Source organism: Heptranchias perlo, chromosome 8 (genome assembly GCF_035084215.1).
Source record: "Heptranchias perlo isolate sHepPer1 chromosome 8, sHepPer1.hap1, whole genome shotgun sequence".
NCBI classification, from domain to species: Eukaryota; Metazoa; Chordata; class Chondrichthyes; order Hexanchiformes; family Hexanchidae; genus Heptranchias; species Heptranchias perlo.
This window is the reverse complement of record NC_090332.1, coordinates 71,387,200-71,414,038: the sequence shown is the minus strand read 5'-3', so window position 1 is coordinate 71,414,038 and position 26,839 is coordinate 71,387,200. Positions and strand designations below refer to the sequence as shown.

Sequence of the window (26,839 nt, the reverse complement as noted above, 5' to 3'; positions counted from 1 at the left end):
TGAATTTAACTTATCCACTGGCTTAAACATCCATTCCCTCCACCATTGGTGTACTGTGGCTGCAGTGTGTACTATCTATAGGATATACTGCAGCAACTTGCCAAGACTTCTTCGACAGCACCTCCCAAACCCGCGACCTCCATTACCTAGAAGGACAAGGACAGCAGGTCCATGGGAACACTATCACCTCCAAGTTCCCATTCAAGTCACACACCATCCTGGCTTGGACATATATTGCCATTCCTTCATTGTCGCTGGGCCAAAATCCTGGAACTCCCTATCTAACAGCATTGTGGGGGAGCATTCACCACATGGACTGCAGCGGTTGAAGAAGAAGGCTCACCACCTTCTCAAGGGCAACTAGGGATGGGCAATAAATGCCAGCCTTGCCAGTGATGCCCACATCCTGAGAATTAATTTTTTAAACAGTTACCGTGGTGCAGTGGAATATATTCAAGGCTGTTTCTGAGTTTTGATTGCTTTTTTGAGTTGTCAGCTTTTTTTGAAGTTATTCATCAGTTTTCTAAGATGGTGTGTATATGAACTCTGTACTAGTTTCACTCTGTCCCAGTGAACCGTGACAGCCCATGACAAAGAACGCGAACCTGCAAAGCTGAGGGGCTGCAAATCTTTGTCTCTTCGCACAAGATACTCCGCCACACAGCCTGCAAAATGTTAACATTTGATGACGTTTTAAAGGATATCGGAGAGTTTGGAAGATGTCAAAAATGGATTATTCTGCTTTTGTCTTTTAATGGGGTAACATTTGCATTCCTGATTGTTGTATTTGTTTTTCTGGGAATGATTCCAAATCATTGGTGCAGGGGCCCTCCGGGCACTTTGGAGCTAAGAGAGAAGTGTGGGTGGTCTCTGGAAGAGGAAAGGAATTACACATTACCCTTGGAAAAACCTGGCAACTCCTCATACAGTCGGTGCGAGCGATATGATATAGACTGGAATACGACTTTTCTTAGCTGTGAATATCCAGTGACATTAATCACAAATAGTTCTGGTGATGTACCACGCACAACTTGTAAGAATGGTTGGTTTTTTGACGGTTCACGTACAACTATCGTAAGCGAGGTAAATAAGATTACATTTGTTTTACGAATGTATGGTAGGATGTGCATTATTATACTGGTGTAGGGACTGAAAGTAATGTGCAATATTCACGCTTGTTCCTTTCAGTCCATATAGGGTTAACCATGAAAGTGCACCTTTCAAAGGCTGACTATAACAATGTATAATAGGAGACTTTATTGACAAAATGTCCTGAAAAAAAGAAAAGTAACAAAGACTTTCCATTTTTCTTTCTGGTGTGAGATAATACCTGCAGTCTCATTTATAACTGTGAATAATTTATAGAAATCCCAATTAAACCATCGTAATTCATACACTCTGCAATCTGTACGTGTGGTGTTTCCTCAGCCACGAAAAGTAGATGTTCTTTTGTCCCCACCTTTGGTTAGTTAGAAGAAAAGTACAGAGTGCAGATCCTTCAGCTTTCTCCTGACAATAAACAATTCTTGCCTAGCTTCATTACCCTGGCACAGCACCAATGAGTCGTGTACGCTGATGACACCCAGCTCTACCTAACCACCACCTCTCTCGACCCCTCCACTGTCTCTCATTTGTCATGCTGCTTGTCCGAGCAAAAATTTCCTCCAATTAAATATTGGGAAGACCGAAGCCACAAACTCCATTCCCGAGCCACTGTCTCCATCCCTCTCCTTGGCCACTGTCTGGGGCTGAACCAGACCATTTGTTACATTGGCGTCCTATTTGACCCTGAGATGAGCTTCCGACCATGTATCCGCTCCATCACCAAGACCGTCTACTTCCACCTCCGTAACATTGCCCGTCTCCGTCCCTGCCTCAGTTCATCACCTGACGAAGGAGAAAGCCTCCGAAAGCTTGTGATTTTCAAATAAAACTGTTGGACTATAACCTGGTGTTGTAAGATTCCTTACATCTTCCATTTTGGTGGTACAGTTGCTAACTCTCCTGAAGAGAAAGCTGGCATTTTTTGGCTCACATTTCCTCTCCAATTTATTTCCATGATCTTGGTAAAGAACCTCTCTCTATTGCTCCAACCCAAACATCTTCAGCTACTTCATCAATGGTTTCCCTCCATCATAATATTAGGAGTAGGGCTGTTCGCGAACAATTCCACGGTGTTCAGTTTCATTCACAACTCCTTTGAGAATGAAGCAGCCCATTCCAGCCCACAACAGGACCTGAATAACACCATGCTTGTGCTGACAAGAGACAAATTCACACCATCTCAAACAAGAAAAAGCCAAGCCCTATCCCTGACCTTCAATGGCACCACCTGAGTTCAGCACCATGAACACCTTGGGGATCACCACTGACCAGCCACATCAAAACTGCAGCTCCAAGAGCAGGGCAGGGGCTGGGTACTCTTATCAGAGAGATAAAGAGTGGGCAGCACATACTATTTCTGATGCATATACCAACGGTATATGTGTTCTTTATTCATCCTGCAACATGCTATTCCACTCACTTCACATACATGGCCAAATCTCATTTCATAGGAAATGCATACTTGCTTGTTGAAGCTGACTTTTGCAGTGAGTGCAAGAGTAATGGGAGATGAGCATGAATAGTAACACAGGGGTAATGGCTGTGCCGAGCTCTGTGTAGGTTGGGGCACAGGCCACTGAGTTCTGGATGAGATGGAGTTTGTGCAGGATAGAGCTGGGGAGATTGACGAATATGGCATTGCAAACATTGAGCCTTGAGGTGACAAAACATAGAATGAAAGAACTTTACAGCACAAAAGGAAGCTATTCAGCCCATCACTTCTGCACTGGCTCTCTGAAAGATCTCTCCATTTTGTCATGTTCCCCTGTCCTTTCATTATAGCCTCTTAAAATTTTCTTTTTCAAATATTTATCCACACCCCTTTTAAAAGCTATTAAGGATTCTGCTTCCACCATTGTAGGGCATTCGATGTCCTAACAACCCACTGAGTAAAAAACATTTCTCCAAACCTCTCCCTTTGTTCCTTTGTTGATGATCTTACACTTATGCCATCACTGACCAATGGAAATAGTTTTTTTTATCTTTTTACTTTATTGAAACTTTTCATTATTGATGGATGAGGTTTTTGGGCAGTGATAAGGGAAAGTACGGGTATAGCGAGTGAAATTCCAGAGTAGCTCTGGAGGTGCAAGTAAGTGATCTCGGCAAAGAACCAGATGCGGACTTCAAAGCTCAGCTCATGGTTGAACAGGACACCAAGGTTGCACAGTGTCAGGTTCAGTCTGAGTAAGCAGCTAGAAAGGAAGATGGAATCAGTGCCTGAGGTTACATCAAGTTACGTCGAAACTACAGCACAGAAGCAGGCCATTCAGCCCAACTGGTCTATGCCAGCGTTTATGCTGCACACGAGCCTCTTCCCTCTCTACTTCATCTGACTCTATCAGCATACTGTTCTATTCCTTTCTCCCTCAGGTGCTTATCTAGCTTCCCCTTAAATGTATCTATGCTATTTGCCTCAACTACTCCTTGTGGTAGCATGTTCCACATTCTTATCACTCTTTGGGTAAAGAAGTTTCTCCTGAATTCCCTATTGGATTTATTAGCAACTATTTTATACTTATGACCTCTACTTTTTGACTCCCCCGCAAGTGGAAACATTTTCCCTATGCCTATCCTATCAAACCCTTTCATTATCTTAAAGTCCTCTATCAGGTCACCCCTCAGCCGTCTCTTTTCTAGAAAATAGAGCCCTAGCCTGTTCTGCCTTTCCTGGTAAGTATATCCTCTCAGTTCTGGTATCATCCTTGTAAATCTTTTTTGCACCCTCTCCAATGCCTCTATATCATTTTTATAATATGGAGTCCAGAACTGTGCACAGTACTCTAAGTGTAGTCTAACCAAGGTTCTATATCAGTTTAACATAACTTCCCTGCTTTTCAATTCTATCCCTCTAGAAATGAACCCCAATGCTTGATTTGCCCTTTTAATGGCCTTATTAACCTGCGTCGCTACTTTTAGTAATTTGTGTGTCTGTACCCCTAGATTCTTTTGCTTCTCTATCCCATTCAGACTCTCATTATCCAAGCAGTACGTGGCCTCCTCATTCTTCCTACCAAAATGCACCACCTCACACTTATCTATATTGAAATTCATTTGCGAATTACACGTCCATTCTGCAAGTTTATTAATGTCTTCTTGTATTTTGACGCATTCTCCCTTTGTATTAACTACACTCCCCAACTTGGTGTCATCCGCAAATTTTGAAATTGTACTTCCGATTTCCGAATCCAAATCATTAATATAAATTGTGAACAACAGTGGTCCCAGCACTGATCCTTGTGGAACATCACTTCCCACCTTTTGCCAGTCTGAATGGCTACCCTTAGCCTCTCCTCTCTGTTTTCTGTTTTGTAGCCAACTTGTTATCCATTCTGAGGCATGTCGCCTGACTCCACATGCTCTGGCCATAGTCATGAGTCCCTAATACAGTACCTTATTGAAGGCTTTTTGAAAATCCAAATATATTACATCTACTGCATTACCCTTGTCTACTTTTTCTGTTACTTCTTCAAAGAATTCAGTAAGGTTGGTCAAGCATGACTTTCCCTTTTGAAATCCGCATTGACTGTTCTTTATTATGTTTTCATTTTCTAGATGTTTTTCTATTACATCTTTGAGTAAAGATGCCATTATGTTTCCTACCACTGATGTTAAGCTAACTGGTCTATAGTTCCCTGGACTTGTTCTATCTCCCTTTTAAAATATAGGAATCACATTAGCTGTCCGGCAGTCCTCTGGCACTATTCCCTATTCTAATTAATTTTTATATATATGTAATAGTGCCTCTGCTATCTCCTCCTTAACTTCTTTTAATATGCACGGATGCAATCCATCAGGACCAGGGGTTTTATCCTCTCAAAGTTTGATTAATTTACCAATTAATTCCCCTTCCTATCTTAAATGTCTTTATATCATTTTTGATCTCTTCTTCTAATATCATGTCCACCTTGTTAGTCTCCCTGGTAAATACTGAGGCAAAGAAGCTATTCAATATTTCTGCCATTTCACTGTCATTACCTGTGAGTTCATCTTGTGCATCCCTTAGTGGCCCTCTCCCTATCCTGATTTTTCTTTTGTTATTTATGTGTCTGTAGAAGACTTTACTATTTCTTTTCATATTCCTTGATTACTTAATTTTGTAGTTCCTCTTTGCTTTCCTAATTGTTTTATTTACTTCTTTTCTAACCTCTCCATATCCCCTTTTGTCATCCTCTCCTTTATTGTCTGTGTACTTAGAGTATGCTTTTTTCTTTAGTTTCAATTTTACCCTTATCTCTTTATTCATCCATAGTGTTTCATTATTGGCCAGTTTGTCCTTGTTTTTTAGAGGAATGTATTTCTCCAGAACTCTATTGATCACCATTTTAAATATTTCTCACTGCTGTTCTATCTCTTTGCCTGTCAAGATTTTTTTCCAGTTTACCTTCCCTAGTTCCACTCTCATCCCCTCAAAATGAGCTTTTTTCAAATCTCTTGCTTTGGTCTTTGTCTTACTAATGTCTTTCTCAATCATTATTTTAAACCTTATGTTATGATCGCTATTGCCCAGATGTTCTCCTGCGCTTACTTCTCTTATGTGCTCCGGTTCATTTCGCATTACTAGATCCAGCAGTGATTCCTCTCTTGTTGGGCTTCTCACATACTGGGTAAGAAAGGAGTCCTGTACACACTGTAAAAGCTCCATTCCCTATTCCCCTTCCCTACGTCTTCTTGCCAGTTTATTTGTGGGTAGTTGAAATCTCTCATAGATTTGCCTACATATTTCATCCCCCACTTCCCTTCCATTATTATGTGGTCTGTAGAATACCCCTATTAACATGATCGATCCCTTCTTATCCTTTGTCTCAATCCATATGGATTCTGTTTCCATCTTAATGTTACTTATGTCCCTTTTTCCTATTGCCATTATGTTATCTCGAATCAGTACAGCTACCCCACCCCCCTCTTCCTTCCCTATCCTTTCTAAATACATTATATCCTGCAACATTTAACTGCCAGTCCTGTTCTTTATGTAGCCATGTTTCAGTTATCCCTACCATATCTGGCTCCTCACTACGAATTATTGCTTCCAGTTCCCCCATTTTGTTTCAGATGCTGTGCACATTGCTGAAGAGGCAATTTAATTTGTTTTTAATAATTATTCCCTTTACTTTATTTTTAACAGTCATTTTGTACTTATGTTCAATAACTGTATTTGTTGCCAGACCGTTTATCTTTCCCTTATCCCTTACCTTGGTCTGAGTGTCTGAGGAGGTAAGTTTCTGGCCAGAGCTGAACAGGATGGCTTCAGTCTTGCTTGGTTGAGCTGAAGAAAGTTTTGACATCCGAGATTTGATGGCACAAAGGTGATTGCACAGCACACCGACAGTTTTGGAATCAATGGTGGAGAGGTAGAGTTGGATGCCATTGTCATAGACATGGAAACTGACCATATGTTTGTGGATTATGTTGCTGAGTGGCAGCAAATAGATGAGGAGCAGGATTGTGTCAAGGATGGAGGTGACACTTGGGACATGCTGGAGGTGGCCAGACAAAGAGTAGACAAAACTGTTGAAAGTCATGTACTGATTATGTTGGAACTCGGAGAGGGAACAGGTAGTAAGTGTCATAGAGGAAGTTAATCTGATGGGTGGTTGGAGGAAGAGGATGGAGAAGAAAAGACAATGCTTGGATTGGAGGGTGGGAATAGTAGGACAGAAGCTACTGAGCAGATAATCTCAATTTTGGGAGACAAAGTCCATGAGCTCCTCACATTGGGTGTCAGGGGGGAGGATGGAGGAGGTGGGAAAGAGGGTCAGAGGAGGCTATTTGTGGTGGAGCAGTTTGGGTTTGTCCTTGCCCTCCAAGGTGACCCTGGAGTGGTAGGAGGTTTTGAGCACAGAGAGGGAGAAGTGATACAGCTTTAGTTGATCCAACAAGATATAGCGATGGACAGTCAGGCTGGTCTTGAGCTATGTGCTCAATATAAGATAATTGGCAAAAGAGCCAGAGGGGAGAATTTTTTACGCAGCGAGTTGTTATGATCTGGAATGCACTGCCTGAGAGGGTGTTGGAAGCAGATTCAAAAGTAAATTTCAAAAGGGATTTGGATACATACTTGAAAAGCAAACATTTGCAGGGCTATGGGGAAAGAGCTGGGGAATGGGACTAATTGGACAGCTCTTTCAAAGAGCCAGAACAGGCACGATAGGCCGAATGGCCTCCTTCTGTGCTGTATGATTCCATAATTTCTAAGCTTACAATGTTTGGATTTGAGGTTGCAGACTTAAAGAATTGGCCCTAAATCAATATCCCTCAGCACATGAAAGAAGAAAGAACTTACATTTATATAGCACTTTCCAGATCCCCAGGACACCCCAAAATGCTTCACAGCCAATTAATTAGTTTTGAAGTCTAGTCATGGTTGCTTTGAGATAAGTGTGGCAGCCAATTTGCACACATCAAAGTAAGATAAATAACCAGTTAATCTTTTTTTCTGATGATATTAGTTGAGCGATGAATGTTGGCCAGGAAACCTGACTAGAACTCAATGCTGTTTGTCAAAGAGTACCATGAAATCTTTTTCATCTACCGGAAAAGGCAGAAGGGACCTTGGTTTAATGTCTCATCTGAATAAAATTCTATTTCATGCCTTGATTTTGAAAAGTTATTTGATAAGGTTCCATACAAAGGACTTCTGGCTAAAATTAAATCAAGGAAGAAGCTGTCAATTGGCTAAACTATTTGGATGGATAATGGGAAACTGTTAATAATTCCAATTGGGTGACTATATCTGATTGAGTCCTTAGCTATTAGCCATCAAACCTCTGCTGTTCATGAAAGCCTAAAATTGCTGTGGATGAATGTTTAATATGCTCACATGACATTCCTCTGTTTGCTCTTTTATTACAGGCTCTAACCTAGTTAGCCTATGCTAAAGGAATCACATTAAGTGTTGATCTGCTAATAGCACTAACAGTAATTTCTAGACATATGTATATTTATAACTTCTGAGACTTGTAAAGGCATTGAAAATCCATACAATCAATAAACCATCTCCTTTTTCTCCCTGCTTTTTTTTTCTTCCAAAGTATGAACTTATATGTGAAAATGCCTGGAAGGTGGATTTGTCTCAAGCCTGTATTGAAATAGGCTTTTTTCTTGGAGCACTGATCACAGGCTATGCAGCAGATAGGTAGGTGATACCCATAATCTGACCATTACCTTGTCCACTTGACTCCCCCCTGGCCTAAGTGAAAAAATTATTTCCTTTTGCAGGTTTGGCCGAAAGCTTTGTTTACTGGCCTGTCTGGTTGGAACAGGAGTTGCTGGGATTGTTGTCGCACTTGCACCAATTTACCCAGTGTTTGTGATTTTTCGAATCCTGCAAGGCTTGTTTGGAAGAGGGATATGCGTGATCAATGCTGTCATTGGTAAGCCTTAAACCTGAATGTGATTGAATGTAGCTAATGTTTTTTAAAGAAACAATTTCATGTTTGTGACTGCACTCACAATGCTATTCAGAATTCTTAAAGCTGTGGTGGCCTATCTACTGGACCTTTTAAGTTATTCAAAAAGAATATCTCCATTAACTCAACAATATGTCATTCATTTTTTCCTTGTAAAATGTTTAAGTGCATTGATCTAGTTACTACCTAGTCAGCATAAGAACACTGCAATTATCAGATGATAGGGTAGAAATTAGCATGCCTGTTTTTTGGGTGTCTTGGTCTTCGGGCACTTGCTGGCCTTGAAGAAAAGTCAACCCCGTTGTGTTATTGCCTGGCTCGTCTAGTACTGCAGTGTATTCCACTCACCATCTTTGATAATGATTGACCCCATTGACCAGGGGAATATGGCGATGGATGCCTTTATTGCAGTATTTTGGCTCTGCATGGCTCAAGAGTATTTATGAATAAAAGGTTTTGGTTGTGACAATTCACCATATTTGAAAGCAGCATCACACCATATGGCAGTAGTGGCAACTTAAATACAAGATATCGATACTCGTTACCTTTTTAACTTTTCACACTAGATATTCTCCTTCTCCACCGATTTCTGCCCAATAGTGATCTTCCAGCATTCCATTTGCTGGAAACCAGAAGCATCTACTATAAAGGAGTGGTGTAACCAAACAAGCTGGTAATAATGGAGTGGCATCAAATATCATATTTCTCATCATTATTGCCATAACAACATTGGACGTAAGGAATGTCAGGTACCAGTGTTGTTAGGGCCAGAGGGAAAAAACCACCCCAGGGAGCACAATCAATCACAGGGTCAATTCACACTCCCCCGCCTGTACCTCATGCAGAGGTCAGACACTTTCCCCCGGCCTGAAGGACTGCCCATTTAAGGTGACGCAGGTGCCATATACCCGCAGCAGCAGGGATTTCCCACCTCCCCCCCACTCTGCCCACCACAAATATTTAAATAGGCTGGGAACAGCAGCGCAACTGTTGGGTGGTGGCTTCATGAGCGACATACCTGGAGTGCCAGAATATTATGCCAATGTGCTAACCTGACACTATCCAAAGGGGTCAGCTCTGTGTGCCGGTGGCACTGTGCAATGGCACATTATCAGTCCCATAAGTAATGCAATGCTGACCCAACTAACCTGTTGGCCTGCAGTTTTGGAAAGGGTGGCTATTGTTGCTGTTGCCTCTTGGGTGGATACATTCTAGGTCAAAACACCAAGATAAGTTGGTATAAGCAGTCTGTGATATATACAAAGTAATGGGCACGTGGATTTAAACTTTATAAGTAGACCTGAGGCTCCATGATTTGCAACGATATGGTCGATGAAGACAAAAAAGTTTGGACACTCTGAATATGATTTGGGTACCAGGACAAGAATGGGATAAAAATGATCAACGTGGGTTTTAAAGGTGGACCTAAATGACAGGATAACTTGCATCATATGGCCTTTACCAGGAGATTGAAGCTTCCTTTGCTCCTGTTTCTTTGTGTACCTCATTGCACTTGTGCTCTGCAGTAGTGTCAGGCTTACATTACCCAGGGTTAGAGATGCTAACAATGCTAACTCAAAAGCTAGCCATGCATTTGGTCACCTCTTTTAAACAGACAAGGAGCAGCAAACAAACTCAAGACGGAAGGATCATGTGTTGATCCCCAGAAACTTTCCATTATCTGCTAGATGCCATTTTGAATGTTCCATACCTTTATTCCTGCTGGGATTTTTTTTGGTCTCGTGTCCCAGTGATCCAACTTTGTAACAGTTTGAGAGAAGGCAGTTCAGCTTTCTGGCTTGAAACATTATCAAGGTCTTGTTCCAGGAGCTGAACTGGCCATTTTAATTATTTTTCCAACTCCAAGCCTCTACTTCTCCCCTCCCCATTGAGCGAGGAATTTGTTCAATTCCCTTTTGAATATTTCAACAGCTCAACTGTACTCACTGCATGAATGCCAGTCTATTCCATAAGTCAATTGCTTAAAATGTAAAGAAGCTATTCCCTACATTTACCCTGTTTCTTCAGCTTATAGTTGCACACTACAGTTCTGTTATTCTGGCTTTGTATGAAATATCTGTCGTCATTCACCATTATTGATTCCCCATATTATTTAAAAAGCTAGGATTATGATCCTTCCAATCTTGTTTTTTCCAGCACAAATAGGGTAGCGTCCTTAATTTCTCTTCAGGTTCACAGTGTTAAATGCTTTGACAATAACATAATGTTAAAACTCTTGTTAATCTTTAGCATTACTGTTTCACATATTAAGCTTGTTATATTAAAGGCTATCTAGGTGGCATTTCAGATTATGCTGAAAACTTATTTGTCAAATGTAGACAAATACATAAAAATGAATAAAGCACTTCTATTAATTTTTGTAAACATTATTATTGGGTCCCCAAAGGAAAATAATGCAATAGAAGGATATAACAGAACTTTTGGTTCATTGGCTTGTCTTAAGCCTTTTTGTAACATTGGTTATTGGTTAAAAAGAATAAAATGTAAAAAATGTGCTGATTCAAACAATATGAAAATGTTTCTAATTTATTCTTATTGCTGTTTTCACCGATTCTTTGGCCAGGGTGATAATGTTGGTTGGGGGGGGGGGGGGCGGGGGGGTTGGGGGAGAGCACCCCTGTCTGGTCCTGTCTTCGAAAGGGAATGCGGGGGGGAGTCAGAGCTATTGGTGCGCACTGTGAATGTGAAGTATGAGTAAAGGGGCCTGATCAAATTCTGGGATGTCTCTGGGTGTGAGGATGTAAGGAAAGAGTGGGGCCTATTAGAGCCAAAAAGGTAACCTATGTGTGGAGATGGAAGATGTGGGCATGGTTCTTAATGAATACTTTGCGACTGACTTCACAAAAGAGGGGGACGATGCAGAGATTGCAGTTAAGGGGGAGGAATGTGAAATGTTGGATGGGATAAACATATTAAGTATTAAGGGGTTTAGCATCTTTGAAAGTAGATAAATCGCCAGGCCCAAATGAAATGTATCCTAAGCTGCTAAGAGAAGCAAGGGAGGAAATAGTGGAGGCTCTGACCATCATTTTCCAATCCTCCCTGGCGACAGGTGTGATGCTGGAGGATTGGAGGACTGCTAATGTACCGTTGTTTAAAAAGGGAGAAAGAGATAGATCGAGTAATTATAGGCCAGACAGTCTAACTCCGATGGTGGGCAAATTTTTGGAATCGATTCTGAGGGACAGTATAAATCATCATTTAGAAAGACACGGAGTAATCAAGGACAGTCAACATGGATCTGATGACAATTGCCTTGCCTACAGTGTTTGAAGCCTTGGTAATCAAAATGGTGCTCTTGAAGGACTCAAGTTCACTCATTTTACCCTAACAGGACACCCAGATTAGGTCATTGCAAGATATGAACATCCAAAACATTTTCAACTTTGCCGTTAAATTGACCAAGCTCAGTTGCAGTCTAAGCCTGAAGTGCCAATGCTCAGCCACCTTGTCAACTACTCAACAATGGACTGTAGTCAATGCCAAGAGTGGAGCTTATGAGACCTGAAGACAAAGTTACTGTAGTTGATAATAATTACACAGATGTGGGAAGCTGTAAATATGCAATCTGAGTTGCCAACAGGGAAAAGAACTGATGCCCTGGAAAGACTTAAATTTGATACAGCACGAAGGTGGTGTCTGACTAACTTGATTGAATTTTTGAGGAGGTAACAAGGAGGGTCGATGAGGCTAGCGCGTTTGATGTAGTCTACATGGATTTTAGCAAGGCTTTTGCCAAGGTCACACATGGCAGACTGGTCAGAAAAGTAAAAGACCATGGGATCCAAAGGAAAGAGTCAAATTTGATCCAAAATTGGCTCAGTGGCAGGAAGCAACGGGTATTTTTGCGACTGGAAGGCTGTTTCCTGTGGGGTCCCGCAAGGCTCAGTACGAGGTCCCTTGCTTTTTGTGGTATATATTAATGATTTAGACTTGAATGTGGGGGGCTTGATCAAGAAGTTTGCAGATGATACAAAAATTGGTTGATAGTGAAGAGGAAAGCTATAGACTGCATGAAGATATCAATGGACTGGTCAGGTGGGCAGAAAAGTGCCAAATGGAATTCAATCCGGAGAAGTGTGAGGTTACCGCCCTCCCTCAGCTGATGAATCAGTCCTCCTCCATGTTGAACACCACTTGGAGGAAGCACTGAGGGCACAGAATGTACTCTGGATGGGGGACTTCAAAGTCCATCACCAAGAGTGGCTTGGTAGCACCACTACTGACCGAGCTGGCCGAGTCCTGAAGGACATAGCTGCTAGACTGGGCCTGCGGCAGGTGGTGAGTGAACCAACACGAGGGAAAAACTTACTTGACCTTGTCCTCACCAATCTACCTGTCGCAAATGCATCTGTCCATGACAGTATTGGTAGGAGTGACCACCGCACAGTCCTCATGGAGACGAAGTCCCGTCTTCGCACTGAGGATACCATCCAACGTGTTGTGTGGCACTACCACCGTGCTAAATGGGATAGATTCAGAACAGATCTAGCAGCTCAAAACTGGACATCCATGAGGAGCTGTGGGCCATCAGCAGCAGCAGAATTGTATTCCAGCACAATCTGTAACCTCATGGCCCGGCATATTCCTCATTCTACCATCACCAACAAGCCAGGGGATCAACCCTGGTTCAATGAGGAGTGTAGAAGGGCATGCCAGGAGCAGCACCAGGCGTACCTAAAAATGAGGTGCCAACCTGGTGAAGCTACAACTCAGGACTACATGCATGCTAAACAGCGGAAGCAACATGCTATTGACAGAGCTAAGCGATTCCACAACCAACGGATCAGATCAAAGCTCTGCAGTCCTGCCACATCCAGTCGTGAATGGTGATGGACAATTAAACAACTAACGGGAGGAGGAGGCTCTGTAAACATCCCCAACCTCAATGATGGCGGAGTCCAGCACCCGAGTGCAAAAGACAAGGCTGAAGCGTTTGCAACCATCTTCAGCCAGAAGTGCCGAGTGGATGATTCATCTCGGCCTCCTCCCGATATCCCCACCATCACAGAAGCCAGTCTTCAGCCAATTCGATTCACTCCATGTGATATCAAGAAACGGCTGATTGCACTGGATATAGCAAAGGCTATGGGCCCCGACAACATTCCGGCTGTAGTGCTGAAGACTTGTGCTCCAGAATTAGCTGCACCTCTAGCCAAACTGTTCCAGTACAGCTACAACACTGGCATCCACCCAACAATGTGGAAAATTGCCCAGCTATTTCCTGTCTACAAAAAGCAAGACAAATCCAATCTGGCCAATTACCGCACCATCAGTCTATTCTCAATCATCAGCAAAGTGATGGAAGGTGTCATCGACAGTGCTATCAAGCGGCACTTACTCACCAATAACCTGCTCACCGATGCTCAGTTTGGGTTCCGCCAGGACCACTCGGCTCCAGACCTCATTGCAGCTTTGCCCCAAACATGGACAAAAGAGCTGAATTCCAGAGGTGAGAGTGACTGCCCTTGACATCAAGGCAGCATTTGACCGAGTGTGGCACCAAGGAGCCCTAGTAAAATTGAAGTCAATGGGAATCAGGGGGAAAACTCTGCAGTGGCTGGAGTCATATCTAGCACAAAGGAAGATGGTAGTGGTTGTTGGAGGCCAATCTGCCCCAGATGTTGCTGCAGGAGTTCCTCAGGGCAGTGTCCTAGGCCCAACCATCTTCAGCTGCTTCATCAATGACCTTCCCACCATCATAAGGTCAGAAATGGGGATGTTCGCTGATGATTGCAGTGTTCAGTTGCATTCGCAACCCCTCAGATAATCAAGCAGTCCGTGCCCGCATGCAGCAAGATCTGGACAACATCCAGGCTTGGGCCGATAAGTGGCAAGTATCATTTGCGCCAGACAAGTGCCAGACAATGACCATCTCCAACAAGAGAGAGTCGAACCACCTCCCCTTGACATTCAACGGCATTACCATCGCCAAATCCCCCACCATCAACATCCTGGGGGTCACCATTGACCAGAAACTTAACTGGACCAGCCACATAAATACTGTGGCTCCAAGAGCAGGTCAGAGGCTGGGTATTCTGCAGTGAGTCACTCACCTCCTGACTCCCCAAAGCCTTTCCACCATCTACAAGGTACAAGTCAGGAGTGTGATGGAATACTCTCCACTTGCCTGGATGAGTACAGCTCCAACAAAACTCAAGAAGCTCAACACCATCCAGGACAAAGCAACCCGCTTGATTGGCACCCCATCCACCACCGTAAACATTCACTCCCTTCACCACCGGCGCACTGTGGCTGCAGTGTGTACCATCCACCGAATGCACTGCAGCAACTCGCCAAGGCTTCTTCGACAGCACCTCCCAAACCCGCGACCTCTACCACCTAGAAGGACAAGAGCAGCAGGCACATGGGAACAACACCACCTGCACGTTCCCCTCCAAGTCACACACCATCCTGACTTGGAAATATATCGCCGTTCCTTCATCGTTGCTGGGTCAAAATCCTGGAACTCCCTTCCTAACAGCACTGTGGGAGAAACTTCACCACACAGACTGCAGCGGTTCAGGAAGGCGGCTCACCACCACCTTCTCAAGGGCAATTAGGGATGGGCAATAAATGCTGACCTTGCCAGCCATGCCCACATCCCATGAACGAATAAAAGAAAAGTGTGAGGTAATGCATTTGGGTAGGGCAAACAAGGCAATGGAATACACAATAAATGGGAGGATACTGAGAGGTGTAGAGGAACAAAGGCACCTTGGAGTGCATGTTCACAGATCCCTGAAGGTAGCAGGACAGGAGGTTAAAAAGGCATACAGGATACTTTCCTTTAATAGACGAGGCATAGAATATAAGAACAGGGAGGTTATGCTAAAACTGTATAAAACATTAGCTAGGCTGCAGCTTGAGGACTGAGTACAGTTCTGGTCAGAACATTAGAGGAAAGATGTGATTGCACCAGAGAGGGTACAGAGGAGCTGCACAAGGATGTTGCCAGGGCTGGAAAATTTTAGCTGTGAGAAAAGATTGGATAGGCTGGGATTGTTTTCTTTGGAGGAGGCTGAGGGGAGATTTAATTGAGGTGTATAAAATTATGACAAGGCTAGATAGAGTGGATAGGGAGGATCTATTTCCCTTAGCAGAGGGGTCAGTGTCCAGGGGGCATAGATTTGAAGTAACTGGTAGAAGGATTAGAGGGGAGCTGAGGAGAAATGTTTTCACCCAGATGGTGGTGGGGGTCTGGAACGCACTGCCTGAAAGGGTGGAAGAAACAGAAACCCTTAACTTATTTAAAAAGTACTTGGATGTGCACTTGAAGTGCTGTAACCTACAGGGCTACGGACCAAGTGCTGGAAAATAGGATTAAGCTGGATATCTCTTTTCAGCCGGTACGGACATGATGGGCCAAATGGCCTTCTTCTGTGCTGTAACTTTCTATGAGTCTATGATTCTATGTGAGTAAAGAGCCCTGATATTAACTTGGAGCTGGGAAGAGAGTGAGGTGGTGAGGGGGTGGGGGGCGGGAAACCCTGGAAGTAAGGGTTTCCTGCAGGTCCCACTGAATTTAACTGAATCCTGCTTTAAAATTTTTCAAATGATTTCCCGCCCGATAGCCAGCTTGATTGACAGGCTGGTGGCCCGTCGGGCGGAAAAGCAGCCGGGGAGCGGATGGAAGGCAAGTCGGAGTTTGGATTGGGGGGTGGGGGGGCGTCGAGGAGAGATCGGGATCTTTGTGGGCTGGATGGGGGGTAGGGTCAGGAAGAAATTGGGATCGTTGGGAGTTGGATGAGGGGGCCGATCACGGGGCGGGGGGTGGGGGAAGTCGGAGATCATTGGGGAGGTGAGAAGTTAGAGATCATGGGTGTCTCGGACATTGTGTGGGTCTCGGACATCGTCGGGGGGGGGGGTCTCGGAGATTGTGTGGGTCTCGGACATCGTCAAGGGGGGGTCTCGGACATTCGACGGGTCTTGGACATCGGTGGGGGGGGGGTCTCGGACATTCGGGGTGTCTCGGACATCGTCCGGGGGTTGTCTCGGACATTGTGTGGGTCTCGGACATCGTCAAGGGGGGGTCTCAGACATTCGGGGGGTCTCGGACATCGGTGGGGGGGGTCTCAGACATCGGGACAAATGCGTCGGCCTATGACGGGGTCCGATCACGGCAGGTAAGCTTGTTGGGCCTGGAGGAAACACTCCTGCTCCTCCTGACCCACAAGCAGTGCAATAAAGGTACTTATCTCATGATCCAGCCCTTCATGCCTCCTTTTCAGTGACAAGATTCATGAGCCCCGGGAAAAGAGGCATTAAATTTAAAGGTCGGAGAAAATCAATTTAAAAAGACCTAATTAACATCTCATAAGGACGTTAATTGCTGCGATAACTACCCGCCCATCTGCACTAATTAAGGTCCCACCTGCAATGAGTAGGCTACTCGCACGCATCCAAACGTGCTTCCGTTAAACCCGGAAGTGAGCAGGTTGGAGCCGGGTTGCGGTCGCGCTCAGAAAATCAATTATTTTAACTACCCACCCGTTCTTGGTGGTTAGAATTCCCCCAAGGGCTCTGATCAAATTCTGGGACGTCCCTGGATATGAGTAAAGGACTCTGATCAAATTCTGGGATGTCTCTGGATGTGTGTAAAGGACTCTGATCAAATTCTGGGATGTCTCTGGATGTGTGTAAAGGACTCTGATCAAATTCTGGGATGTCTCTGGATGTGTGTAAAGGGCTCTGATCAAATTCTGGGATGTCTCTGGATGTGAGGTGTGTGTAGAGGGTTCTGATCAAATTCTGGGATGTCTCTGGATGTGAGGTGTGTGTAGAGGGTTGTGGTAAAATTCTGGAATGTCTCTGGATGTGAGGTGTGTGTAGAGGGCTCTGATCAAATTCTGGGATGTCTCTGGATGTGAGGTGTGTGTAGAGGGCTCTGATCAAATTCTGGGATGTCTCTGGATGTGAGGTGTGTGTGGAGGGCTCTGATCAAATTCTGGAATGTCTCTGGATGTGAGGTGTGTGTAGAGGGCTCTGATCAAATTCTGGGATGTCTCTGGATGTGAGGTGTGTGTAGAGGGTTGTGATCAAATTCTGGGATGTCTCTGGATGTGAGGTGTGTGTAGAGGGCTCTGATCAAATTCTGGGATGTCTCTGGATGTGAGGTGTGTGTGGAGGGCTCTGATCAAATTCTGGGATGTCTCTGGATGTAAGGTGTGTGTAGAGGGTTGTGATCAAATTCTGGGATGTCTCTGGATGTGAGGTGTGTGTAGAGGGTTGTGATCAAATTCTGGGATGTCTCTGGATGTAAGGTGTGTGTAAAGGGTTGTGATCAAATTCTGGGATGTCTCTGGATGTGAGGTGTGTGTGGAGGGCTCTGATCAAATTCTGGGATGTCTCTGGATGTGAGGTGTGTGTAGAGGGTTGTGATCAAATTCTGGGATGTCTCTGGATGTGAGGTGTGTGGAGGGTTCTGATCAAATTCTGGGATGTTTCTGGATGTGAGGTGTGTGTGGACGGCTCTGATCAAATTCTGGGATGTCTCTGGATGTGAGGTGTGTGTGGAGGGTTCTGATCAAATTCTGGGATGTCTCTGGATGTGAGGTGTGTGTAGAGGGCTCTGATCAAATTCTGGGATGTCTCTGGATGTGAGGTGTGTGTAGAGGGCTCTGATCAAATTCTGGAATGTCTCTGGATATGAGGAAAGGTCTCTGATCAAATTCTGGAATGTCTCTGGATGTGAGGTGTGTGTAGAGGGCTCTGATCAAATTCTGGGATGTCTCTGGATGTGAGGTGTGTGTAGAGGGCTCTGATCAAATTCTGGGATGTCTCTGGATGTGAGGTGTGTGTAGAGGGCTCTGATCAAATTCTGGGACGTCTCTGGATATGAGGAAAGGACTCTGATCAAATTCTGGGATGTCTCTGGATGTGAGGTGTGTGTAGAGGGTTCTGATCAAATTCTGGGATAACTCTGGATGTGAGGTGTGTGTAGAGGGCTCTGATCAAATTCTGGGATGTCTCTGGATGTGAGGTGTGTGTAGAGGGCTCTGATCAAATTCTGGGATAACTCTGGATGTGAGGTGTGTGTAGAGGGCTCTGATCAAATTCTGGAATGTCTCTGGATGTGAGGTGTGTGTAGACGGCTCTGATCAAATTCTGGAATGTCTCTGGATGTGAGGTGTGTGTAGAGGGCTCTGATCAAATTCTGGGATGTCTCTGGATGTGAGGCGTGTGTAAACGGCTCTGATCCAATTTTGGAATTTCTCTGTATTTGAGGTGTGATTATGGGCAGTCGGGTTTTGTACAATTTAGCTGGTAGCGCACTTTGGCCAAATTGTAGCTTCTACACTGATGTCTCAATCTCCATGACCTGGATTAGAGAGTTCAATGACTGGTTGTACTCCTGTGAGAGTTGGGAGAAGGAGATTCACTAGTTGCTGCATGTTCCTTGCTGGATGGCTGGGATCTTTAGGTATTCAGTGAGTGAGGGATATGTGCAAACTCCTCATTGATTATGGTGGAGTCAGAGGTTAGGTTACTATTTGCATGTACATGGGGTTTCCGCCGAAGTTATGACAGTGGAGCACGAGGAAATTCATCCCTAAGACTCCTTACCTTGCCTAATGGAAACTTAAACATGACAACGGGAATGCCACTCTGAGCCATTTTGAATCTTTGTGAAATCAAAATACAATTACATAGATGTTTTCTATACCCAAAACAACTGAAGCAATACTGTATAATATTAACACCATGAATTCTACTAAATGTTAGTAACACCATGAATTATAGTATATGATATAAATATAATGGATTCTAGTATATGATATTAACATAATGGATCAAGTATATAATATTAACATAATGGACCATGAATTCTAGTATATGATATTAACACCATTGATTCTAATATATGATATTAATGCCATAAATTCTAGTATATGATATTAACACCCATGAATTCCTAGTGTATGATGTTAACACCCAGGAAATCCTAGTGTATGATATTAACACCATGAATTCTAGTATATGATAGTAACACCATGAATTCTAGTATATGGTCTTAACACCATGAATTCTAGTATATGATATTTACACCATAAATTCTAGTGTATGATATTAACACCATGAATTCTAGTGTATGATGTTAACACCATGAATTCTAGTGTATGATATTAACACCATGAATTCTAGTGTATGATATTAATACCCATGAATTCTAGTGTATGATATTAACATCATGAATTCTAGTGCATGATATTAACACCCATGAATTCCTAGTGTATGATATTAACACCCAGGAAATCCTAGTGTATGATATTAACAGCATGAATTCTAGTATATGATAGTAATACCATGAATTCTAGTAAATGGACTTAACACCATGAATTCTAATATATGATATTAACACCATGCATTCTAGTATATGATATTAACATCATGAATTCTAAGTGTATGATATTAACACCATGAATTTTAGCCATGCTGCAGCTTTGAACAGGGTTTTCTCAAGTGTAGCAAAAGTGGTGCATTTTCCATGCACAAATCCCTTCCCGCTGATGTAATAGTGTAACCAAGTTTCACTCATCCTTCAGATGGGCCAACATGACCAGGAGTTTTCTACCATACTTCTGTCATTGGCAGCCCTAAGGACTACCCTCATCAGTTATATTTAAATACAAATAACCATACAAATTTGATGTTTTATTGTGTATCTGTCATTATAATTTTCAGAGCAAATCTCATTGTTGTCTCTTTTCAGCCATAGAACTGGTTGGACCAAGATACAGAAGAGTTGTTATAGTTGTAACACAAGCAGTTTTCTCGTTAAGTATAATGTTACTTCCTGGTTTTGCATACTTGATTAAATCTTGGAAAGGAATCCAACTGGCCATTACCGTTCCAAACTTTGTCTTGCTGCTTTACTGCTGGTAATTTAATTTTATTGCAAACTTTCCCATTGATTAATATTGTACAACAATCACTTATTGCATGGTAGAATTGATTTTACAAATTTGACCTATTCCACTTTTAGCTTAATCCCAGAATCTCCTCGGTGGTTGTTATCTCGCAAGAGAATCAAAGAAGCATTGAAAATTGCACAGGATATTGCAGAACAGAATGGAAAGTGTCTCCCATCAACTTACAAAGAGGTAATTGATTGTGTTAGATACTAGGAATATTGGAAAGCCATCACTGAATTTCAAATGCCCCAACTTTGATGTTTTATACAGCATAAACTATACAAGATTAAAGGTTAAAGGTTTTGGGACACATGTATGTAAAAGAAAGTTTACCTTTGGCTGTAGTTTGAATGAGGAAGCCTGACTTTGAATGAGTAAAGACTCATTTGTCTTGTATCCAATTAACGATTTTTATAATTAAAGCAAACCCAATACCAAATTAACCTTTCAGTGTGGACATGTCTGGCCTTGAATACATTTTGGGTGTGATTTTCATGTCGCTACTGCTCCATTTCCACCTAAAAATGGGCGGTAGCGGGACCAAAATTGCGATTAGAGTTGAAGGGTGACTTACCACTTGGTGACCACCTGTTCCAATTTTTGGGTGGACCTCAATCTAGGCAGCCAGAGCTCCCACTGGAAATGAGCGGGAGTCTCATGAATATCTGATCAGCGGGGTCACTAATGTAGTTATGACCCCGATGTCATTTTTGTCTCTGTCCGTTTAGCTACCACCAGTTCCTGCTCCCACCCGCCAAACATGGGCAGCAGAAGTTGAGAGGCGGCCAGTTTGAGCATCCATTAAAGAGATCCTTAACAGTCAGGGAAAGCTGAAAACAGGTTTGACCCTCATTTTTACCGCAGTTGCTTGTGGGTTTTGAGCATTAAAGGCTTCCAATAGTTCATCGCCTTGCTGCTGTAGGTGCAGCAAAGATTTTGTCTGATGCTCAAAACTGCTGCTCTCTTTTGCTCCTGATGCTTCCATTCCCCGCCCCCCATAAGGTGCTGCTGCAGGGCCATCAAAATGAGACACACTGCCAGATTTCCCATCCCCATATCAGCAAGCTGCCTACAGGGAACGCTTTACACATTGGCAGCTCACCAAATTAATGTAAATGAGGACCGAACACAAAAATGGCTCTGGCCCCACGTCGACTCCTTCAGGTGGGCGCAGGGTACATCCCGCCTACCGCCCACCTGAGTTACACTGAAACCGTAAATTGCCCCCTTTATGTGACTCACTAGGGTTGGGCTAAGGCCGGTCCCACAGTTCCCACCAGTCTGTCTTAAAACAGGATCTTTCATATTAACCCTCCCTGAACATTAGATGGTCTCTTCTTTTTAACAGGGGCACCTATGTGTCCCAGTGGAGCTGAGCTCAGCTATTCTCACAATTTCCACTTTCTTGAATTGCTGTGTTTTTGCACTTTTTAGCATAAGTTGTCAGAGGGTTCATTGAAATTGTCCAAGGCTGTGCTTTGTGTGCAGATTTTGAAGCCTTCTCATACGCTAGTTAATACCTTTGGTAATTCTTGTGAATATATGAATTAAGAAGGAACAATTTCACTCTGGTCTTCCATATCCATTCAGCAGTTCATAAAAATAAGGTTGAGTGTGGATTCAGAGCAGACACTGTAAACAGAATCTTTCTCTCTCCTTAAAGCGAAAAATGTATACTATGGAGGGCCATAGAGTGTTGGGGGAAAGGAAGAATGAGACACTGTAAGTCACAGAGCGGAGATGAAGGGAAATTCAAAGTCACATCGAGCAGGGGTGGAGTGAGACACTGTAAGCCACATAGAGCAGAGATGAAGGGAAATTCAAAGTCACATAGAATGAATGGGAAACAAGTCAGGGGCATACAATATGGGCAAGAGAGAACACTTAAACTCACAAGTGGGTAGGAGACAGGGCTTGGAAATATGTTGAAACAGCAAGAGGAGAACTCTGGGGTGTATAAAGCAGGTGGCTGACTGATACTATTTGGGGAATCAGAGTATGCACTGAGAGGGGAACTGATAAAGGAGGAGGTATCGGGGCATGGTTAGAGGGAGGGGGAAAGGAGGGGAGAGATCAGTCATTGTGCAGAAAATATTACGGCAATAAAACATTGCCTGTTACTAAACCACTTTAGGTAGCTGTTCCCCGATACCTCGGTTAAACAAAATACATGCTGTGGTACTGAACCTAGCTTTCACCCTCATGTGTGCTGAGTAAACAGTAAGAAAAAGAAAGGAAGAACATACATTTATACAGTACCCTTCACATCCTCAGGACATCCCAAAGCACTTCACAGCCAAAGGATTACTTTCGAAATGTAGTCATTGCCGTTTTGAAGGCAAACTCTCTACCCAGTTTGCACACAAGATCCCACAATTGTCAAATTACATAAATGACCAATTAATCCGGTTTTGGTTTATTGATTGAGCGAAGACTGTTGGCCAGGACATCAGGAGAACTTCCCTGCTCTTCTTCGAAAAAGTGCAATGGGATCTTTTACATCCACCTGAACAGGCTGACAGGGCCTCAGTTTAACATCTCATCTGAAGGACGACAACTTTGAAGGTGGGAGTGACGATCCGGATTCTTTCCCCTCAGTCTGGTTCAGTAAAAACTGAAGTCGAATACATTTTAAAGTTCAGCACAACTTTAATAGCAGGGTTCTTAGTCTGCAGCATTGATTTGGACTCCTGATAGAGTCCCTCTATGCTGGCAGAGCAAGAACAAAAACATACAGAAATCCACACGTTTTTATACAAATCAATAGGGTTGGAACATACTTAACGAGGGTCAACACTAATCATAAGCCGGGCACAGGTTGCCATGCGAGGTTACATTATTTCCGGCCAATCATAAATAATCATGTGCTGACCATGTTGCTGTTAGACATCAAAGGGGATACTTCCTCACCTTCCAACTTGGAATGTTCTTCCCTGTCCCTTCTGTTCCTTATCTCCCAACCTGGAATGTCTTTCAACTTTGGCTAAGCTCGTTACCTATATTGATCTGCCATAAACATGGAGACATTCAGACCAGTCCTTGAATCACATCAAAGACCTATCATTCATAGTAGTCATGATGTGGAGATGCCGGTGATGGACTGGGGTTGACAATTGTAAACAATTTTACAACACCAAGTTATAGTCCAGCAATTTTATTTTAAATTCACAAGCTTTCGGAGGCTTCCTCCTTCGTCAGGTGAACGATGTGAAAATGAAATCCTCGAGATGAAATCGCATTTATAATTCACAGAACAATGCTTGGTGAGTACAGACAGTTTTTTCAACTGCCCGTTGCCAAGGCAATCAGTGTGCAGACAGACAGGTGTTACCTGCCAGGTCTCACAGAATATACAAATCACCTAAAAAAAACAACAAACAAAAAAAAACAGAGATAGAGAGGTAGAAACATAGAAAAGACAGCAACTGACCCGTTATATTAAAAACAGATAACATTTGTTCGCTGGTGGGGTAATGTGTAGCGTGACATGAACCCAAGATCCCGGTTGAGGCCGTCCTCATGGGTGCGGAACTTGGCTATCAATTTCTGCTCGACGATTTTGCGTTGTCGTGTGTCTCGAAGGCCGCCTTGGAGTACGCTTACCCGAAGGTCGGTGGATGAATGTCCATGACTGCTGAAGTGTTCCCCGACTGGGAGGGAACCCTCCTGTTTGGCGATTGTTGCGCGGTGTCCGTTCATCCGTTGTCGCAGCGTCTGCATGGTCTCGCCAATGTACCATGCTCTGGGGCATCCTTTCCTGCAACGTATGAGGTAGACAACGTTGGCCGAGTCACAGGAGTATGAACCATGCACCTGGTGGGTGGTGTCCTCTTGTGTGATGGTGGTATCTGTGTCGATGATCTGGCATGTCTTGCAGAGGTTACCGTGGCAGGGTTGTGTGGTGTCGTGGACGCTGTTCTCTTGAAAGCTAGGTAATTTGCTGCGAACGATGGTCTGTTTGAGGTTGGGTGGCTGTTTAAAGGCGAGTAGTGGAGGTGTGGGGATGGCCATAGCAAGGTGTTTGTCCTCATTGATGACATGTTGAAGGCTGCGGAGAACATGGCGTAGTTTCTCCGTTCCGGGGAAGTACTGGACGACAAAGGGTACTCTGTTGGTTGCGTCCCGTGTTAGTCTCCTGAGGAGGTCTATGCGATTTTTTGCTGTGGCCCGTCGGAACTGTCGATCGATGAGTCGAGCGTCATATCCCGTTCTTACGAGGGCGTCTTTCAGCGTCTGTAGGTGTCCATCGCGTTCCTCCTCGTCTGAGCAGACCCTGTGTATTCGCAGGGCCTGTCCATAGGGGATGGCCTCTTTGACGTGGTTAGGGTGGAAGCTGGAAAAGTGGAGCATCGCGATGGACACCTACAGACGCTGAAAGACGCCCTAGTAAGAACGGGATATGACGCTCGACTCATCGATCGACAGTTCCGACGGGCCACAGCAAAAAATCGCATAGACCTCCTCAGGAGACTAACACGGGACGCAACCAACAGAGTACCCTTTGTCGTCCAGTACTTCCCCGGAGCGGAGAAACTACGCCATGTTCTCCGCAGCCTTCAACATGTCATCAATGAGGACACACACCTCGCTATGGCCATCCCCACACCTCCACTACTCGCCTTTAAACAGCCACCCAACCTCAAACAGACCATCGTTCGCAGCAAATTACCCAGCTTTCAAGAGAACAGCGTCCACGACACCACACAACCCTGCCACGGTAACCTCTGCAAGACATGCCAGATCATCGACACAGATACCACCATCACACGAGAGGACACCACCCACCAGGTGCATGGTTCATACTCCTGTGACTCGGCCAACGTTGTCTACCTCATACGTTGCAGGAAAGGCTGCCCCAGAGCATGGTACATTGGCGAGACCATGCAGACGCTGCGACAACGGATGAACGGACACCGCGCAACAATCGCCAAACAGGAGGGTTCCCTCCCAGTCGGGGAACACTTCAGCAGTCATGGACATTCATCCACCGACCTTCGGGTAAGCGTACTCCAAGGCGGCCTTCGAGACACACGACAACGCAAAATCGTCGAGCAGAAATTGATAGCCAAGTTCCGCACCCATGAGGACGGCCTCAACCGGGATCTTGGGTTCATGTCACGCTACACGTTACCCCACCAGCGAACAAATGTTATCTGTTTTTAATATAACGGGTCAGTTGCTGTCTTTTCTATGTTTCTACCTCTCTATCTCTGTTTTTTTTTGTTTGTTGTTTTTTTTTGGTGATTTGTATATTTTGTGAGACCTGGCAGGTAACACCTGTCTGTCTGCACACTGATTGCCTTGGCAACGGGCAGTTGAAAAAACTGTCTGTACTCACCAAGCATTGTTCTGTGAATTATAAATGCGATTTCATCTCGAGGATTTCATTTTCACATCGTTCACCTGACGAATGAGGAAGCCTCCGAAAGCTTGTGAATTTAAAATAAAATTGCTGGACTATAACTTGGTGTTGTAAAATTGTTTACAGTGGTGATTACAGACAGTTTTTTCAACTGCCCGTTGCCAAGGCAATCAGTGTGCAGACAGACAGGTGTTACCTGCCAGGTCTCAGAATATACAAATCACCAAAAAAAACAACAAACAAAAAAAAACAGAGATAGAGAGGTAGAAACATAGAAAAGACAGCAACTGACCCGTTATATTAAAAACAGATAACATTTGTTCGCTGGTGGGGTAACGTGTAGCGTGACATGAACCCAAGATCCCGGTTGAGGCCGTCCTCATGGGTGCGGAACTTGGCTATCAATTTCTGCTCGACGATTTTGCGTTGTCGTGTGTCTCGAAGGCCGCCTTGGAGTACGCTTACCCGAAGGTGGGTGGCTGAATGTCCTTGACTGCTGAAGTGTTCCCCGACTGGGAGGGAACCCTCCTGTTTGGCAATTGTTGCGCGGTGTCCGTTCATCCGTTGTCGCAGTGTCTGCATGGTCTCGCCAATGTACCATGCTCTGGGGCATCCTTTCCTGCAACGTATGAGGTAGACAACGTTGGCCGAGTCACAGGAGTATGAACCATGCACCTGGTGGGTGGTGTCCTCTCGTGTGATGGTGGTATCTGTGTCGATGATCTGGCATGTCTTGCAGAGGTTACCGCGGCAGGGTTGTGTGGTGTCGTGGACGCTGTTCTCTTGAAAGCTAGGTAATTTGCTGCGAACGATGGTCTGTTTGAGGTTGGGTGGCTGTTTAAAGGCGAGTAGTGGAGGTGTGGGGATGGCCATAGCGAGGTGTTCGTCGTCATTGATGACATGTTGAAGGCTGCGGAGAACATGGCGTAGTTTCTCCGCTCCGGGGAAGTACTGGACGACAAAGGGTACTCTGTTGGTTGCGACCCGTGTTAGTCTCCTGAGGAGGTCTATGCGATTTTTTGCTGTGG

General features: G+C 44.1%; 1 protein-coding gene across 1 annotated transcript in view; it reads left to right on the top strand.

The window, feature by feature from the left end:
• Nucleotides 1-545: 545 nt before the first annotated feature.
• LOC137324683 (solute carrier family 22 member 3-like) overlaps nucleotides 546-26,839 on the top strand; it is a 48,618-nt gene continuing 22,324 nt past the window's right edge. The window contains exons 1-5 of the mRNA XM_067989269.1: nucleotides 546-1,083; nucleotides 8,136-8,239; nucleotides 8,323-8,477; nucleotides 20,248-20,416; nucleotides 20,521-20,638. Of these exons, the coding sequence (XP_067845370.1) occupies nucleotides 673-1,083; nucleotides 8,136-8,239; nucleotides 8,323-8,477; nucleotides 20,248-20,416; nucleotides 20,521-20,638 (957 nt within the window). The 5' untranslated portion in view covers nucleotides 546-672. The remainder of the gene's footprint in view (nucleotides 1,084-8,135; nucleotides 8,240-8,322; nucleotides 8,478-20,247; nucleotides 20,417-20,520; nucleotides 20,639-26,839) is intronic.